This window comes from Phodopus roborovskii, unplaced genomic scaffold (assembly GCF_943737965.1).
Source record: "Phodopus roborovskii unplaced genomic scaffold, PHOROB, whole genome shotgun sequence".
NCBI lineage: Eukaryota > Metazoa > Chordata > Mammalia > Rodentia > Cricetidae > Phodopus > Phodopus roborovskii.
The window spans coordinates 17,072,067-17,092,048 of NW_026126434.1; the positions used below are offsets into that span (position 1 = coordinate 17,072,067).

At 45.5% G+C, this 19,982-nt stretch overlaps 1 protein-coding gene across 1 annotated transcript in view; it reads left to right on the forward strand.

Moving 5' to 3' along the window:
• The window catches only part of Ccdc6 (coiled-coil domain containing 6), a 96,035-nt gene that overhangs the window by 37,547 nt on the left and 38,506 nt on the right, over nucleotides 1-19,982 (forward strand). Inside the window, exons 2-3 of the mRNA XM_051186881.1 lie at nucleotides 5,815-5,964; nucleotides 19,164-19,292. Coding sequence (XP_051042838.1) covers nucleotides 5,815-5,964; nucleotides 19,164-19,292 — 279 coding nt within the window. The remainder of the gene's footprint in view (nucleotides 1-5,814; nucleotides 5,965-19,163; nucleotides 19,293-19,982) is intronic.

Here is a 19,982-nt window from a genome sequence, read left to right on the forward strand (position 1 = left end):
TTGGGGGTGTGGAATTCATACGATAGGGTAAGAGTACCTGGCTTCTCACACAGCAGCAAGCCTATGCACAGGTGAGCAGGTGTCTAACCTGTCTGCAGGCTGCCTGTGGTGGCAGTGGGGACACTAGTCTTTCTCTGTAGCTCAATTGACAGGCACCACAGGCTAATAAAACCAGGTAACTGTTGGGTTCCCTTTAGGCTCAAGATCTCAGAGTTCTTGTGATCTAGAAAGCAAACGTGGACATATGACCATGGTATGAGATGGGGTCTGAGCATAGTGGTACTGTAGCCACTGTTCATGAAGAGTCTGTGAGTCAGTCAGTTTTGCTGTCTCTGTCTGTGCAAGTGTGTGTGCATACGAGCACGCATGGGTGGCTGTCCTAGGATAGAATTCGTGCTTTAATCTGCCGGTTGCCTTTGCTGCAGACTAGTGTCCTGGATGGGGAGGGAGCATGCACCAGCCTGTACAGCCAAGTGAGGAATTATAATTCTCAGGTGTCGAAAGGGGGTCCTCTCCTTGAGCCTTACATTGGAATGGTGGTGCATCTGGCTTCCTGAAACAGATTTCTGCAGAAAAGTAGTTTGTGTTGCTAAACCTATTAGTTTAACCAGTTTTTAAGCTAATCCCATAAGACCCTCCAGCTGCCAGTCTCCAGGGATCATGTTAAATTCTGAGCATCTGCCTGGGCAGTCAATAAATGCAGGTTACACCTCCCAAATGACAGCTTAGAAAGGATGGGGTTTTACCCAGTTGCCTGGCAGTGTGTTGGGTAGTTCTTGCTGCCTTAACCATGTGCCATCAGATGCCATTCAAACCAGTTTTTGGTATTGTAGTTTTTTTGTTTGTTTGTTTTTGTTTTTGAGACAAAGTTAGACTCTGTAGCTCAGGATAGCCTAGAACTGAATGTATAGCCCAGGCTTGCCTCAAACTCATTCCAGTTCCCCAACTGCTGAGCAAGGTTTTAAGCTTTTTAAAATTTAGATCTGGGAATCTTGTGGTGGCTCAGGGAAGAAGGGAGCATGCTGCTAAGACCGACAGTCTGAATTTGATCCCTGGAACCCACATGATGGACTCCCACAAAGTCTTCCTCTGACCAAAAAGGTTAAAGTTAGATCATTAGTGACTAGACAACAAGATAACAATTTAATGTTCATTGTTATTATGCTTGTGTGTGAGAGTATGTCAAGTCACTGGATCCCTGGAAATGGAGTTACAAATGGAATTGTAAGTCACTTTGTGGGTTCTGGGAGTCGAACCCTGGTTCTCTGGAAGAGCAACTAGTGCTCTTAACCACTGGGCCAACCCTTCAGTCCCAGAATAACAACTTTCAAATAATTAGAGCAGTATAGTCAAGTATAGTCTTAAATTTAAATGATTACAAGTAGTAAATGTCTAAATCCCTAGGCTTTGACAGCTCATAATTCTTGGTTACTAAGACAAATCACTAGCCAATGTGGACATGTTTTTAAGTCAGTGCACTGGTCATTGTTGACCGACAGTAGCCCTTTCCTGCAGCTGTGGATAAGTGCCTGCAGCTGTGGTCAAGTGCATGCTTGTCTGTACTTTCAAGATTTGGGAAAGTGGTCTGCCTTTTATTAGATCCTGCAGATACTACATAAACCTGCTTGGCTCTGGTTCATTGGATGTCCTCATCATCAGTGAATGCTGTAGTAGATAGTTCTGGAATTCTCCAGAATGCCATGGGTAATAGGCTGAGGATGGTAACCCATCCTGGTAGGCACTATGTCAAACCTGCCCAAGAGGTTGTGACTCAGGGGAAAGATCCCATCTAAGGGTCCTTGCATGTTTGCTTTTCCTAAGGAGTTAATACATGTCTCCTCCCCCCCCCACTATATTGGAATTATATTTGGTAGGATAGGAAAAGGATGTGTGATCCATTTTCACATTGATAGACACTGAGTGCTCACTGGTGGAAGGCGTGTTCTGTGGACGTTAGTCTTTGCTGCTTACTCACATGTTCTCATTTCTAAGCGGCCCGATTGGCACCGGGTATGAAAACAGAATATTGTGTTTTTCATCTTCAGTTCTGCAGACACACAGAACAGTGAAGACCTTCCTTCTTTGCCTGGGTTGCTTTGTTTACATTTCGGTTTGGGACTTCATGGAGAGATAAATCAGCCTGGATTTGTTTGTTCAGCTTTGGGATGCAGGCTTGGTTTTTGAACTGAGATGTGCTTAGGGGCATGAGATATTCAAATAGTTCAGAGAACAAGGGAAACCTGAGGATGAGATTTCACAAGGAACCTGTTGGTGTCTTGGGACCAGCATCCCGGCTGGCTCTTTGTTCTTTCCCTGCTTTCTCTCTGCCTCCTTCCTGACCTCATGTAGGGACTGCAGTGCAAAGATGACTTTGTGCAGATTAAATACCAGGGCCTGTTTTAAGATGGGGATGTAAAGTTGAGGTGATGCTACACATTGTGGGTGAAAGCCTGCTGGAGAGTTGGACCGCCATACATGCTTTTCTGTGATGTGTGGCTTCTGTAGTGATGAGGTTTACCCATACTGTCATGATACCAGCAGGATGCTGGATGCCATGTCAGATTTTCTCAGAACATTATTCTCTGAGGCAATGTTGAATCCATCTTACCTTTGTCTTCAGTTATGAGCTCATGCCTAACATAACCTGTGCCAATCAGATGGCCCCGGGTAGAACTTAGAACTGCCAGGAAATTGTAGCTGAAGGGACATTTCATAAGCTCTGGTAGCCCCACTGGGGTTTGAGACAATGTCTTGCTGTGTAGCTCAGGCTGACTTTGAACTCACTGTAACCCTGCTTCAGCCTCTCAAATGCTGGGATTACAGGTATGCACCAGGATGCCCAGCTTCTGGTAGCCTTACATCATGATAATTATTTTTGCCCAGGGTTTCAACTAATGGGCTTTGCTAAGAAATAAATGACTATTCTCAAACAGCAAATTTTCTTTCTCTTTCTTTCTTCCTTTCTTCCTTTTTCTTTTCTTATTTATTCATTGGTCACAGTCTCAGCTTCCCACCCCTATGGTGTATCAGTTGGGAAAGAACGTCACGACAGTTTCTTAAAAATGTGCTCCTGTAGAAAAGCACAGCCCTGTAAAACATACTTTGTTAATTAGTAGAGTCCTTTCTTAATAACATTCAGCCAGTTGTTGGTGGCACACGCCTTTAATCCCAGCACACGGGAGGCAGTGGCAGTTGGATTTCTGGGAGTTTGAGGCCAGCCTGGTCTACAGAGTGAGTTCCAGGACAGGCTCCAAAGAAATACAGAGAAATCCTTTCTTGAAAACAAAAAAGTAACATTCATCCTTTTAGGATGTGTGTTTTGATAGCCACTAGTATGTTCATAAGAACTGTCCATGCCACCAAGTTCCAAGGTGCTCTCCTCAGCTCTGCAAGCAACCCATGCACAGCAGCGCCCGTTCCCCACCCTTGGGGTGGGGAGCTAGGAGCCCTTATCTGTCTTTTCTTGTTCATAAGGTGTTGCAGTCTTGTCATCCCTTTAACTTGATAGGAAATGATGAGACAGAAGGAACTAAATAGGTGAAGCTGAAGGCTGGTTACCTGTGTCAGAAGTATTAGCCCTTACTGTCCCTTGTAGGCCCCCTGCAAAGGAGGAGGTGGTCTGCCCAGCCTGGGTGGAGCCTCCCTTACTGCTTGTGGTGAAACTGCTGCTCAGTTACAATAATGTGTGATCGATCATGTGTAAGTGATGGAATGGGACTTGGTGCTGAGGCTGGCTTGCAGTAAATAACCCTTTAGAGAGCTAAGCCTGGCGTCAGCCCTGCCAGCTGGGCAGAGTTCCTCTGTCTTTCTCTTCCATGACATTTAGAATAGTTAGAATTGGACTAGATTGGTCAGAACCAGAAAAGCAAGTAGCTTGGGTAGATTGCAGGAGGATTGCAGGCTTAGCTATCTAGATTAGCTAGCTATGTAAATACTTGGGATTCTTGCCTATCAAGTGAAGTTTCTAAATCTGGAAGAGTTGGATATTGACTTAAAGGACAAAAGTTGAGTTTTCTTTTACTTCCCTTGACTGTGGCAGGGGGGTGAGATCATGCCAAGGGCTCTTGAAGTTAGAGGCAGGTAAGGGAACCTTACCCCAAGGGACTTAAGGTCTGCTTCTGGTGTCCTTGGCTGTTCACGGACTTTATAGCTAGTGGATATGCTCTCTGTTCTTGGGTGCTGACTCGTCTCTAAGGGCCCAGCTTTTATGTAGTCCTGGATTTCAGTCTGAGTATCATGAGTGTATTTTGGCAGACCTTTTCTAGAGTTACTGGGAGGATGACAAGCCAGGGGTGTGCTGTCACTGAGGCCAGGAGGATATGAGTGTGTGTTAGGGAGTCTGGTATCAAGGTGTTGGTGCATGTGAGTAGTTGTGTGGCCCTTTAATGATAAAGGTAGTGGCTGCTTAATGTCAGACAGCAGCCTTTCTCCTGTCCTTCTGGCTGTCTGGTGTCAGCAAAGGTGTGGAATTTATGCAGCTCTCTCTCTCTCTCTCTCTCTCTCTCTCTCTCTCTCTCTCTCTCTCTCTCTCTTTCCCTCCCTCCCTCCCTCCCTCCCTCCCTCCTTCCCTCCCTGGCTGTGTCCTTTCTACTTATAAATGCCAACAGTAGATATAAAATAATAAAGGATGGGGCTGAAAGATGGCTCATCAGTTAAGAGCACTGGCTCCTTTTACAGGGGATCTTGGTTGAATCCCTGTCCCTACACAGAAGTGTATAATCACTTATAACTCTAGTCCTAGGTGATTCAACATTGCCTTCTAGCTTCCAGAGTCACTGCACACACGGTACACATACATCCACGCAGACAAATACCCATACACATAAAACAAAAAATCTCAAAATTAAAAAAAAAAACCTCAAAGGATGCATGTGGAATAAATATATCAGAATGTTGGCATTTTTTACTTTGGATAGAGTTGAGTCCCTTTCCTTCTAAAAGGGATTTTCCTCCAGAGTGGTTATGCTTTGCTGTTTTGTTTGTTTTTAAAGTTCTTGGGGAGATGAGAGGTGACCCATGGAGGATGTTGTCACCCACTGCATTATGCCTGACCCATTTTGGTTGAGTGTTTTCTAGTGATTTTTCAACTCAGTAATGCCCGCTTTGGCAATCAATACCCCCCCCCCCCCAAGTTCCTAGTAGGAAAAGAAAGTAAAATGTGAAATTTCTCTCTGGTCTTCTGGTTGGCCTATAGGCACTTAGTACCTCATGATAGCTCTGTTTAGAACTCAGTACCTCTCCTTTATAACAGTTCCACAAACACACAGATATGCCTCGGTTCATTCAGTGGCATTGAGAGAGTGTTCTCTCGTCAGGCTGGGTCCTGTCAAGAGGAACTTTGTATGTTCGGGTATAAATACTTCATGAAATCTCTCTGGTCTTTGATAATTTGACCTATCACTTTTAAGAAAGATCATGCATAGTCTAAGGAGGTCCTTGGGCTCATAGTCCCTAGAGCCACAGCTGAAGTCCTCTGCTTTTTATGTGGGGGTATGAGGGTTTACAACTAAAAACAGAGCTCTCTTCAAAATAGGCACATATAGAAATAAGCTATAACCGGGTGATGGTGATGCATGCCTTTAATCCCAGCATTCAGGAACAGAGACAGGTGGATCTCTGTGAGTTCAAGGCCAGCCTGCAGCCTGCAGTGCAAGTTCCAGGACAGCCAGGGCTATACAGAGAAACCCTGTCTGGAAAAAAAACCAAACCCAAAAAAAAAAAAAAAAAAAAAAAAAAAAAGAGCTATGTTACATTTGGAAAATTCTCTGTGTCCTCACTATGTTTTTGTTTTGTTCTTTTAATTCTTTTAAACAGCAAGCCAGGGCTGAGCAGGAAGAGGAATTCATCAGTAACACTTTATTCAAGAAAATCCAGGCCTTGCAGAAGGAGAAAGAAACCCTCGCCGTGAATTATGAGAAAGAAGAGGAATTTCTTACCAATGAGCTCTCTCGGAAACTGATGCAGGTGAGTGGTCTCTTTGACCTTCCCTATCCCACCCGCTTTCCTTCCTTTCCCTCTTGCTCTCCCTCTCCTGAAAGAATGGCTTTATAGAGGAGTATTTCATTTTACATGTGCCAGTACAGTTGTCACCTGGGTTCTGTGATTTTAAAATACTGTGGTATAGATTCTTCAGTCAGTGGCTCTGAAGCCCACCTGCTCCGCAACACGGGGGTGTGTTGCGTGAGTTTTCAAAAGACTGTCTGCGGTGGCCAGCTAAGCCCAAGCAAGGCTGTACCTAGGAAGTATTGTGGAAATGTGGGGCTCAACGCCTACTGAAAGATTCCTTTCTGCTTTGCTGTTGAGTCTCGATCTGAGTCTTAAACATCTCCACAGTCCTAGGTGGGTCTTCTGCACGCGCATGTGTGGCTGTGAAATGAGGCCATGATCCAGTGGGTGAGTAGTAAGTTTCTGCCTGTCCAGATTGAAGCCACGCACAAAGCACACACAACAGGAGGGTTTGGGTCTCTGTTAGGAACTCATTTCCCTGCTTGCTTTATAGTCAAAAAAGTTTACTAGCAAAATACAACTAAAACCCTTTATGGTAGTGGTTCTCAACCCCTTTTGTCTGAAAGACCCTTTTACAGGGGTCACCTAAGACCATCATCGGAAAAACAGATACTTAGATTACAATTCACAACAGTAGTAGCAAATAGAGTCATAAAATGGCAATGTAAATGATTTTATGGTTGGACATTCACAACATGGACTGTATTAAAGGGCCACAGCATTAGGAGGTTGAGAAGCACTGCTCTATGGAGGTAGTTTGTATGTTAATTTATATGAATTTAAGACTGGAATACTGAGAATAGTGAGCAGGTAGGTGGTCATAAGAAGGCCATCTTTATCTGTGCTGGCATGTCATTGAAGGAAGCATGTGTTTTTATTTTCTGTTCACCAGCATCATACACAGGTTACATTCTTCACAACAGAGAGTGTGCTTTAGCCAGGTCCTTTGTGAGAAGCTTGTATCTCGCCTCAGCACACAGAGGCCCCCCCAGGAAGCTTTGACATGTATGTAGTAGCAGTAGCTTTCTCCCTTTTCTCAGTTTTTCATTCCTAGTCATTGAATAAGGACAGCGCTGGTGCTTGTATGGAATTGGATTCCAGTGGTGGCTGTTGGTCCGGGACTGATGCAGGTGGCAGGGCTGATCATTAGCAGAGGCGCACAGCTGGACTTTTTGCACACATTTTGTCTTTTGTAATTATTCATTTGCATTGTGATGTAGAGGGAAGAGAGAGGAGGTTAATTTGGTTTGCTGTGGCCCATGTTGTCAACAGTAGGTGGCTTATTCTGCATGCTGTCTCTAGAAGCGCAGGGACAGTCATAGACATAATCACTGTGTTTCGCTGTGTTATCAGTTTTCGTCGTTTTTAACCATGCAAGAAGCCCCCTTTCTTACTGAACTCACATTGTTTTCTGTACTTGGTCTTCCCATTCACCTGTCATAGCCATTCTGGTTAACATTGATGTCCCCTTCAATTAAGATATGAAAAAAGACTAAAAATCTAAGAGCCGAGTGCAGAAGGAAGTGGTGATGGTGGCATGCCAGGCACAGAAGACAAGGTTTGGGCTTCAGATGTGTTCTCCCAGCATTCCGTGAATTTAGCACTACCCTGGCTCTTTCCATAACCTTAAACCTAAATATGCTTACATTATAAACCTAAATCTACACCTCCCAGTTTTTCTTTCTAAAGAAAATAAGTGTTTGAACTGTATGATACACTAAACTGGTTATTCTCCCCCGCCCCCCCACCCAAATTAGTCTGAAACTTCATGAGATGGTGTCTTGTGTCCACCTCAAGTCACGGTACAGAGTGTGATGAACAGGTACGTCTCTGAATACATCATCAAACTTTCACTGTTGGATGTAGGCGTGGTTAGCATGTTCCTAGACAGTGTCTCATGAGTCTTGGCTTGGCTTTTAGACCTTTGGGTGGTTGTTGGTTATTTACTTGCTTAAATGCTATAGCAAATCTACAGTCTGACTTTTGAGGGTGTAACTCTGTGGCAGTACCTACATTAACATCTGATGACATCACTACCCTCTATCTCCAGAATGTTTTCAAACTGAAACTCTTAACTAATAAACACTATTGCCTCATCTTCTTCTAGGTCTTGGAGTTTTGAAGGCAGTGAGTAGCATGTTGCTTGGAGGTGGGCATCTTTGGCTCATCTCCAAGCTGGGCTTATTCTATAGCTCTATAAACCTGTTCTGTTAGCTACCAGGTGTAATGGTTAGTCTCAGTTAAAAACTTGAAAGGGTTTAGAATCAGAATAGGACATCTACTGTGAGGACAGGTTTAACCAAGGAGGGAAGACCTGCCCTGCTTGGGTGACACCATCCCCATGGGCTGGGGTCCTGGACCAAGAATGAGAAAGTGAGCTGAACTTTTCTCCCTGAGGATGCAGCAGGACCAGCCACTTCACATACCTACTGCCATACCCTTCGGTGTGATGGACATACACACCAAACCATGAGCTAGGTATTTCATCAGGGCAAGTAATCCACTAGGCATACACATGTCCAAGAACCTGCTTCCATTGTTGGCCAGTTAGATGATTCATAACTACAGGCATTTGACCCTCATTCTCCAGGCTCTTGGTACACATCTCCTTAATGGACTCAACTGGTCTTTTGTCAGATACTCAAACTCTGAACTGGGCAGTGTGGGAAAACTTTTTCCATCTGGAAGATTGTTAGAGTAATGGATGCCAATAGGCTTTTCCACCTGTGTAATCACTTTAATATGACCTTCAAGATGTTTGCTTCTGCTGATGTTTTGAAATGGAGGGCTTGCTAAGGGAGACCCATGTTGGAGGTGCCATAGGCGGACATGAGGTAGAATTGATCTGCTCTCCATGACAGTGCTTAGCATGTTTCACCCAAAGGCCACTGGACATCTGTTTATAGGACAGTGTGGTTTCTCTATCGGGTTTGAACATTTTCTTAGTATGTATTTCAGAGGGATTCCTGAATACAAGAGACTTACTAGCTGAGGCCCAATGGAGATCTGCCTGCCTCTGCCTCCAGGGACTGACCATACCTACCCCGAGATGCCTTTAGAAACAAAATCAAGTTCATGTCACTGTAGATGAGGGGCCCTTCAGACTTCCAATCTGGGTAGCAGATACGCCAAATTCTCAGTAAGCAAACCACACACAGTGTCAGGGCTTAAGCCTGCAGCTCTTTTCTGTCTTGTGAAATGTGTGTCTTCCTGAGCGCAAATTGTGGGACCGGCTATTTGATGAGTGAAAGACTGACCTGAAGGAGTAGTAAGTAACTTTGAAAGGACAGTGCTGCTCTGCTCTGTGGTCCCTCAGAAAGAAGGTGATGGTGTCATTATTGTAGTTATATGTTTTTAATGAGCAGACTGATGTATGTTAAAAGTCTCAAAAGCAGTTCTCCAGAATGTTAGCAGTAACTCAGCTGGGGGCTGAGCATGCCTTCTATTATATATGAATTAATTTATTCCCTTTTGAGGCAAGGTCTCGATAGTACCCCAGCTCATGATCCTGCTGCTTCAGCCTTTCAAGTACTGGGATCACAGACATACATGCAGCTAGGTTATATCCATTGTTTGTGCATGCCTTCCCTCTCTTACTGTGTACAAGCAACATGCATTGTTTTTGTAACTAGACACTTTTCTAGTGGGATTTAAAATTTAAAATTCTGTCAACTGGATGTCTTTGTCCTTTGAAAACTCGCTCTTTGCCCTTCCGACTTTAGCCCTCAGAGCCTTGTTGTCATGGTCAGGAGTTGCATAGAGGACCCTGCAGTCAGTTGGCCTCAATCTTGGGTGATAAATGATTCTCACTTGCCCTCTATCATTAAGAACTAGTATAATCAGAGTACCTGGTGGGATTTGCTCCATGCTGACCCTGTGTTGCAGAAAGAAAAAAAACAAAAAACAAAAAACTGTAATTCCCTTAGTTGCAGGCTACTGCTCCTCAGGGGTAACTCATCTTTAGCAGCTGGACATCCCCACTTGATTTTATTTTCACCTGCTGTATCAGATTCATTTCCCTTGTGTGTGGGTTGGGAGGGGTAAGTCACCCCTATTTCTGATACTTGTCTCAGTTCCTCTCTGCCAATAGGACTAGAAAAAAACCAGTGAATACTTTGGGCCCCATTCTTTCACCATAGAATAACGGAGGATAATGAAAGGATGCTGGATATCCCATAGTCCTCATTGTTTAAAATCTATTCCAGTTTTTAAGTTGTGTTCCTTAAAACAGCAAGTAGGTTCATGGTCTTATTTTGATTTGCACTTGAAGTAGGATCTGGCACAGAGGGAAATTCTAGACATAGTAGAATTTTTATTCTACTGAGAAGTCAGTTCTGTTATTTTTAATTATATGTGTATATTTATGTGTCTCACGTGTGGATTTGTGCGTGTGAGTGCAATGCCCACCAAAGCCAGAATAGGGCATGGGATTGTTGGATCCCCTTGGAGTTAAGAGTTACAGATGATTGTGATCTGCACAATATGGGTGCTGGGAACTGAAGTCAGGTCTTCTGCAAAGTGCAGTGGGAACCTGTAATTACCGAGCCATCAATCTCTCCTGCCTCCCTGGTGTCATTTTTGTTACTGGCTGGCCCCTGAGGTTAGGGTGCTTTCTAGAATTATAGTAGTGAAAGTAGTTTTTTAACATTTGTAGAAACACGGGAAGTTTTTCACTGAACTGGTTGGTGGTGAAGCTGCTGGCACCAGATTGTCAGCTGGTGGCTTAAATGAGCATCACTGAGAAGATGATAATGAGCACTTCATACTGTGAATGCCGTGAAACATCAGCATCCCTGTGCCCAGGTGTTCTTGTCTGCCCATTGTTCTTGCTGTGGTGGTTGGCATGAATGGCTCCCGTTAGGCTCATGTATGTTTGAGTACTTGATGCCTGTTGAGGTGGGAATAGGGGCTTTGCTGGAGGAAGTATGTCACTGGGGACAAATTTGAGGCTTCAGAAGACTTGTGTCATTTTGAGTCAGCTCCCTCTCTGCCTCCTTGTGGGTCAGAGTGTGAACTCTCAGCTGTCCCTGCTGCCACACCTTTGCTCCACCTCCTGAAACCCTCTGAAACTGAGAGACCAGCTAAATGCTTTCTTTTAAGTAAGCTTTGGCCATGATGCATTGTCTCAGCAATAGAAAAGACAACTTGCCTTCTCTTTCTCACTCATGGAGGGGTTGTGTCTCCTTCCAGTACCACCAGGTGGTTGTATTTTTTTCCAGAACCCTTTAAGCATTACGCCTCTGAGTAGCCTGGTGTGTCTCTAGGCATTGGAAGTGAGCAGGGACTCTCAGTCCGTCCTTTTCAAAGACGCACACTGGGATTCGAGGCCATTTCCACAAAGGTGGTAACACCTCTTATTTATAGTTTGTGCAGACAGCAAAAATCACCTGGCATAGTGATTAAAAGGAACTTAATTTCAGGGTTACCAAGGTCAGTAATGTTTTGGCATCCATTCAGACGACAACTTCGCCCCCTGTGGGGGAAGTAAAGGGGCCTTGATATATGTTCTTCATTAGGTTGACTAGACCTGTGATCCTTGTGGCCAGTGGTGTTTGGAAATAATGCTGACTAGGGGAGATTGCTTTTGCGTTATAGCTGTCAAAACAGTTGGAAGGTTTGTTTTTCTACTTGCTTCCCATTCCCAATTACCAGACTCTCATCTCTGTCTGGTTTTCATTTCCTTCCATGGAACAAATCCGTTCCATTCACGAAACAGCAGCAAGAAGCTTCCAGATTGTTTAAACTGCATTTGAAATGCCACAGGCCCACCAGTGGCCAAAGTATAAATCCAGATTCCCCTGTAAATAGCATGTGGGGCAGCTCTCAGAAGAATGGGATCATTGTGGGGAGTAGAGAGAGCGATAAAGCTCTTCAGTGATAAAACATTGCTGAGTGGCTGAAGAGAAGACTCAGTGGTTAACAGCAGTGGCTGCAATTCCAGAGGAACCTGGGTTTGGTTCCCAGCACCCACACTGTGGCTTGCAACTGTCTGCAGTTCCAACTGCAGGGGATCCAGGTCTCTTCTGGCTTCTGTGGGCACTGAACACAATGTGGTGTGAAGATATACACGCCTGCAAAGCACCCATACACATAAAATAAAAATAACTGAAAACACCATTATTCCCACGTTTCTTTGAAACATGTGTAGGTGTGTTCATACACAATTCATCCTTAATTTAGTACTGGGCCTAGAAAGATGCCAGGGGTCAGGAGCTTTTCTGTTCTTTGACATAAAAATGAGCTAGAGGTGATAGCAGGGAAAATAAAGTTTAAAGGAGAATAAAAATGGCTAGGTAAAGCCAGGATGAAAGCTTGCTGGGTTTATGAGAAGGAGGAAAGCATTATTATTTCTGGTTGGAAATGTGTGTCTTGTGTCATGGCAGATGGTTGGCCCGACTAGTTGTACTTTTGCCATCAGCAGCCATCAGTAGGAACACCTTTCAAATAAAAGAGGATCATGGGAGACCTGCAGGTGTGGAAAAGTGGTTTCCGTCATTTAAAGTGGGAAAACAGCTGGCAGAGTAGGTTGATGTGCAAGGTCAGAAGCTCAGTAGAGATGTCTAGACTTTAGATGGAAAAAACAGGCCTTTGGACAGATGCCCTGGCTCAGTGGAGACATCCTGGCTAGTGGCGATAAGTAAGGCTGGAAGTGCTGTCCTGAGGACTTGTCTATAGGAATCAACACTGTTGCTAGGAGATGTGCCTTGAGGGTCAGAAACACCACAGGAAGTCATGGGAGGAGGGTGCAAGGGAAAGCAGTAGAGCAGGACAAGGTGTCTGTGACACACAGCATGGGAGACACAGAAACACAGACACATACAGTTGGGAGGACAAATGGCAAAAGAATTTGGCCAAGCTGCTCTTATTGATAGATAGCTGAAAGGCCAGGACACAAGTGAGAAAGTTTGGAACCCCAGCAAAAGTACTAGCGACCTATCATGCATGCACTGCTCAGAGAGAAGTGACATTGTGATATCTTTGGAACAGATTTGCATTTCCTAAGTGAGCTGGAGATCCTGATTCCCTGTGATGCAGCAGCCACTCTTGTTTCCTCGGGGTCACCCTGTCTGCATGGTACACCACCCCTGGAGATGAGGCTCTATGGGTTATCACTCCTAAGAACTACCAATTAGAAATAACTCGGTGTCTGTGACCAGTAAAGGGTGAACATACACTCCTTCAGTTGGACATTCAATGCAGTAAGAATAAGAGCTATAGTTTAACTTATCACAAGTACATTTAACAGATGAAGCTGGATAAAAAGGACACAAAATCAGGCAGAGCTGGTGTCTGAGTATGTACAGGCGGCAAAAAAATAAAGAAATAAAGGGATTTGAGGACATGACTACCATGAGAATCGGGTTGAGGGGCTTGGGGAGGGAATGGTCAAGGAGAGGCACATGGGCTTTAGGGAACCTGGATTTGTCAATTGGGGTGATGGCTCTTAAGAGGACTGTGGCATCGACTGCTTGCTTTCTACAGCCTTGTTAGCAGCCTCTTGCTGTATAGTTGAACTTCGACACCATCACAGCCTAGTTCTTGGTATTGATTTGGTACTCTCATAACGGTGTCCTTTGTACATACCAAGTTGTTTTTACTCATCGTAAGGCTCATTCTGGGGTAGACAGTGCACACTAAGTGCAGGTGACATCATCCTGGTTACTACTGCTCTTAAGGGCAATACAGTGTGCATAGCCACTTACATCATGGCTAAGAGCAAAGGATTTGAAGCCAAGAGACCTTGGCTGGAATCTTGCATTTCCCCTTACCTGCAAGGCTTCTGGCTGTCTGCTAGCCTATGAAGGCAACTTTCTGCCCTGTGCCATGCATGGACAGAGTCACAGTTCCATACGCCAAGTGAGGGCAAATAAATATAACAAGTTACCCAAGGTGCTCAGGGTATGGCAGCACCCTCAAGTGCATCCACTACTTTTAGAAGGACACATGCTAAAAGTGCCACAAACTGTCATAGAAATGCACAGGAATAGCCAGCAGTGTGCTCACTGCAGTGTGAGGACGGTGCACATTGTGCCCAAGGACAGGTGACCATGAGGGACAGGCACCATGCAAATCTTGAGCCATCCCTAGTGTTACTAATTGGGATGTGGTAATCAGGCTCTGCATGCAAAGGTATAAAGTGACAGGGACACAAGGTGGAAGTAGGGCCACTTTCTGGCAGGGGCAGGCCCATGTGACTACCAAGTATTGTTACCTTTACCCCTAGGCCTGAGTGGTCTCCAAAAGTTTTACAATTTTAAGAGAAAGACTGAGGGAAAAAGACATGGGCTTTGCTTCTGTGTATATGTGTACTGTGCATGTTCAGATGTATATATCTGTGTATAGATGTGTATGAATGTATAGATGTGTATGCAGGCCAGATGTCTACAATAGGTATCTGGTACCTCTCTCAAAAAAGCTATTTCCTTCCTTCCTCCCTCCCTCTCTCCCTCTCTCCCTCCCTCCCTCCCTCCCTCCTCCTCTCTCTCTTTCTCAATGTGTGATGTTTGCTCATATCTGTTTGTATAAGTGTTGGCCCCTGCCTTGCCCTTTGATTGAGACAAAGTCTCTTTTTTCGTTCCTGTGTGTGCAGGTTAGCTAGCCCCAGGGTTTCCTGGCTTCTCCTGCCTCTGCCTTGCTTGTCTATTACAAGCACTGGGGTTGCAGATGCGCATGTGCACCTGGTGGTTTTACGTGGGTTCTGGCGATTGTTTCACCAGAGAGCCCTTTTCCCAGCCAGTTTCACTGAACCTAGAGCTCTTTGATTCAGCGCTTCAGTTGGCCTTTGAGCTTCAGGGATCTTTTGTCCACTTCTCCCACCCCTCTCACCAAGCTCTGGTGTTATAAGCGCGCTGATGACAGCTCACCCAGCATTTTACATGAGTGCTGGGCCAACAGCATCTTCAAGCTTACACTGCAGCAACTTCACCCACTGAGCTTTCTGTTAGGCCAAGATTTGCCTCTATGACCACTCCATCACTTAGGGCCATTTCTTTCTGCCTTGGGGTATAAACCTCATGCTGTCACTTGTACTAAGCGTGGAGGAAAGCCCAGGAGCTGACTGGACTGGATTGCGGAAGAATTTGAACATTATGCAAATGTTTTTGGACTTAATCTGCAGTTAGTAGGCAATTGCTTTAGAGCATCGATGAGGGCACTGGAGTATCAGGGCTTGTCTGCTGTGCTGGCTAAATTTATGGCAACTTGACACCAACTGTAGTCATCTGAGAAGAGGGAACTTCAATGAAGAAAATGCCTCCATAAGATCAGGCTATAGGCAAGCCTGTAGGATATTCTCTCAAATAGTTGGTTGATGGGGAAAGGCCCAGCCCATTGTAGGTCATACCATCCCTGGGCTTGTGGTCCAGAGTTCTCCAAGAAGGCAGTCTGAGCAAGCTATATGGAACAAGCCAGTAAGCAGCTCTCCTCCATGGCCTCTGCATCAGCTCCTGCCTCCAGCTTCCTACCCTGCTTGGATTGCTGTCCTGATTGCCTTCAGTGATGAATAGCAGTATGGAGGTGTAAGTCAAGTAAACCCTTTTCTCCCTAAGTTGCTTTGGTCATGGTGTTTTCATCACAGCAATAGAAACCCTAACCAAAACATCTGCTGAACCAGTTCCTCTGCTCAAGCCGCAGATCCATGGTCTTCCGTGGTTCTGGGGATGTCCACTGACATAATCTCATAAAGGATGGTAAGACCTCAGCTGGCCTGGGTCATGGAGGGTGTTTGACAGCCGTGGTAGAGGCTAAGTTCGTGTGGTGGAGGACAGGGAAATGTGAGGGAGCTGTTGTGCACGGGGGTGGGGAAGGGTGGAAATCAGAGTAGGCTCTTAAGTAAGGGTGAATCCAGAGCTTATGGTATGTATCTGAATAGCCTCTCAGTCCAGAGCTCTAAAACGGGTTCCTGAGAGGTGATTAGTGTCCTCAGGCATTCTGGGATATTTTCTCAAGGAAGTGACAGTCCAGTGACACTGCCCTGTGATAAGTTTTACCTGGTCCCCACAAAGGTGGCTGTGGCCCTCTGGGGTGTCAGTCATCTCAGAATATTGGTGGGTAACAGGAAGTTGTACGCAAAGAGGCAAGTTACGATTACTGTTGAGTGGGGCACCTTGGGTCTCCTTGAGGAAGCTGGGTTCTTGGGTGGCTCTCAGATGCTGGTGTTAAGATCCACAGCATTGCTGTGCAGCCTAGAACCTGGCAGAGGACGCTGTTAAGTACAGGTTAAAGCAGCCCATGTGGGCACCTGTGGCCTCTCACAGTGGTACCCAAGGTGAGAAGTTAGTTTCCCTCTCTGTTATACCTAATGGAGATGCCCTGGAACAAGGAGATTCAAGGCTAAACACAAAATTCATTGAGTTTTCATCATACAGTGTGAATATTACACAGCCTGATGTGGTTTCAGTGTTGCGTGCCCCCATAGTAGTGTTACTCTGACATGAAGGCAGAAAGTGTGACACTTTCCACCTGTAGGGTTTTGTCAATGCTCAAATAGTTTCAGATTTTCAAGCATTTGGGGGCTTTTGGGTTAGGCATACTCAGCCTGAATCTGCCTGAAAGGGATAATTTATTATTTTTACCTCAGGCAGACTTATCAGAGGCAACCTGTAGTTCTTTAAAGTTACTGCCTCCCCGCCTCCTCCCTGCTCCATTTCCCTCCCCACTCCATCTCCCTTCATCTGTAATCTCATCACATCGCTGCGGGGGGGGGGGGGGGGGTAGGCCATTCCTGTGCATCTCTCTTCTGTTTCCTCCTGAGCTCAGGAACTCCCGCGCTCTGCCCCATGCCCTGCTTTGAATTGCCTGTCACCTGAGAGGTGGCAGAAGGGAGCTGCACCAGGGCTGTGCTGATTCCGTTCTATCCTTGGGGGACAATGACAACTGTGAACCTCCAGCAGAGTCAGGGCTTGGGGTAGCTCGATAGCTTCCAAATGGTTTGTGTAACCTGGGGCCTTAGACCTGGTAATGGCAGCTTTATCAGCCAGTTTTCCTTAGGGCTTGTCTTTTGAGGAGAGCAAAACTGCAGAGCCTTACAGCCTTTGTTCCAAGTTCACCATGCCATCTTTAACAGAAATCCTTACTGTTTATTGACAGCAGAACATCTGTCTAAATAAGATTTCCTGCCATCAGCCAGAGCCTCTCTGTTCTCGGATTAACATTCTCTGACAGATGATGCTGGTTAGGCCAGAAGCTTTTCAGTGTTAGATTCCATTCTTTATTGTTTTAATTTACCTGGGGCGGAAGCAATAATACTCTTTTTTTTGGGGGGTGAGAAAAATTAAAGGAGCCATTTTTAGCTAATAAAATGTCTGCAGTGGAAAAATGTGTCAGAGGATATATTTAGAAACACCTTTATGCAAATGGATTGAAGGGTTTAAGACTTAGGAGCCTCTTGCTCTTAACTCCAGATAGGCCTATTGTTTCAAGGCATGGGGACATCTTAACAGTGGGTTTACACCAACATACCTGCACACCACACATGCCTAGAATGGCAGTATTTGGTGAAGACATCCCTTGCTTGCTTTTATTGGTCCCACATTCAGAGTCTCCTCCCAGGCTCTATCCACTTGTGTAGTTTTGATTACTACATGGTCTTGCAGAATGAGAGTTTTGAAGAATGAGCTAAGGATAGATTTATATCCCTATAAGCATCACCTCACATCTGCTTTCTGTTATTTTTCTGGGTCCCTGCAAGGGTGACCAGCTTGCTTTCGGGGAGGGGGAGGGAGGAAACAGGAGCAGCTGTTTCAATCAACACTTCCCATGGTGGAAGATGACCTCAGATTGAAAAGTTGCCTTAAACAGAGTATGTACTTCCTAAGCAGCAGAAATCCTGCCAAATGGGAGTGTGTGTCCCTTTTGGGGTGACCTGGTCAGGGTTTCCCAGTCACCCACTGTATCCTCCTGAGGGAAGGGTGGCTGGCCTAATTTTTCTTGGATTTAATCATTTGACTCTCCAAATGCCAAGCCTATCTCTAGGACCACCTGGGGGTGGAATCAGCAGGCAGCCTTCCTGGAGTGTCTTGGGTTTGCTGAGGGATGGGGTCAAGAGCATGGTGTGGTTCCGGACCTCTGTTGTCTTCCAGGTACATTGCCCTCCGTTCAGTGAGCTGTTGTGTTCTATATAAAAATGGAGGTGAGTGTGATGGGCCCCACGGCTCATGCAGAACGTACTGTTTGTTCAGTGAGAGAAGCTAAACTGTGTGTACTTCATTGTTTCTGGCAGCTTTTGCTTAGTCTACTGGGTTCTGAAGCAGAGGGCTGACTCTCACGGTGTCCGAGTCTCTTTGACCCCACCTGTCCCTGGCCTACTCTGCAACCCCTGTTTTTTTTTTTTTTTTTTTTTTTTTTTTTTTTTTGGTTTTGAAGGTTGGTTTTATATTTAAATTGTATAAATTTTTTGCTTGTAACACCGTAGCATTAACTTCTAATTGCAAACATAAGAGGTTCTGCCCTGTTCCTCCCCCCCCCCCCCACAACACACACACCCTGGGTTCTTTAGCAAGATGTAGGGGGTGTGGTGGATGATTTCATTATGCAAAGAAAACTAATGTTGCTGATTTTTGCCAACACCAACTTACGTGCACCTTGGGAAATAGCATAATTCCGAATAATTTGGTAAGTGTAGTTTTGGATTGTGACATCTCTTCCTACAGACATGATGCAAATCTGAGTAGATTACGGTTAATTTAATGACTGGCATTGTGAAGTTTCTACATGGAAAATTCCTTGGGCCAGTGATACGGGTGAGCAGGCATAGTTCAGTGACCTCAGTTCAATCTCACGGCAGAAGAAGAGAAGTTGTCCTTTGACCTTCACATGCTCTTGGCATGTGTGTGCCCAAAGTCCTTAGTCTGTTCATGATGTATAACTTGAAAGAGATGGCAGTACATGTTCTAAAGTGCCCCTCTGCTCAGTTCCCAGGATTCCCAATTCCTCCCTGTAGAAACATCTTTAGAAATAGATAAGTGTATTTAATTAGGGCTTAATATTTGCTCTTTGCATGATGCCCTGTGTTTACAAGAAAGCAGCTACCAGTTGTGCACGTGTGAGCACAGGTGGGCACCGTTGTTTGTGAGTGGCTTCCCAGTGGTGCAGCCTTTGGGTTGGCATTGGTGACATTTGAGTTGCTCAGTGCCTGCACCTGTCTTCTTCCCTTCCAGCTGCAGCATGAGAAAGCCGAGCTGGAGCAGCATCTTGAGCAGGAACAGGAGTTTCAGGTCAACAAGCTGATGAAGAAGATTAAAAAGCTGGAGAACGACACCATCTCCAAGCAACTCACCCTAGAACAGGTGAGCCCCCGCTGCCTGGACTTTCCCTTCAAGCCGCCTGGGTGGGTGGGGAGGACACACGGAGGGGCAGTGGGGAGAGACCCATTTCAGCGCTTCCCTCCCACAGTGGGGACTGCATTTTCCAAGTGAGGTTTGGTGAGTTTACCGTGTCCCGTTCATCCTCTCACATGCTCTCTTGCTTTAACCACAGCCTGTTTCACGGGCTGTGCCGTGAGCTCCTGATTTATTAGTGGGAAGTGTGAAGTTCCCTTTCTGTGAAGCAGAGGGGAGGGAGGGTTCTAAGGCCAGGATGGTTTCTGTGGCGGTCCTCTGGCAGGCTTTCAAAAGTGGTTCAGAAGGAACAATGGACACAGCTCTAGCATTCTCATAGGAGCAGGCTCCACTCAAGCTAGCCTTGTATAGACTGACAAAGGAGCGGTAGACTGGTCAGTTCTTCCTGATGGACTATGCTCACTTCTCTGAGCCCTGGGTCTCCACTAGTAAACAAAACAGGGAACACTGAAACTGGGGGCAGCCGATAGGGAGGTACAAAAGGTCTAACTGGACCCATCCGCTTGTCCAACAGGCTGGTGTGGGTGTCCATTCCTCCATTCCAGAACTAGCCTTAAGCGTACACACTGGTCCCTCTACTCATGTCATATATAGCTGTGGCAGCCATCATCCTTCCTTTCAGGCCGTTGTGTCCCCAGC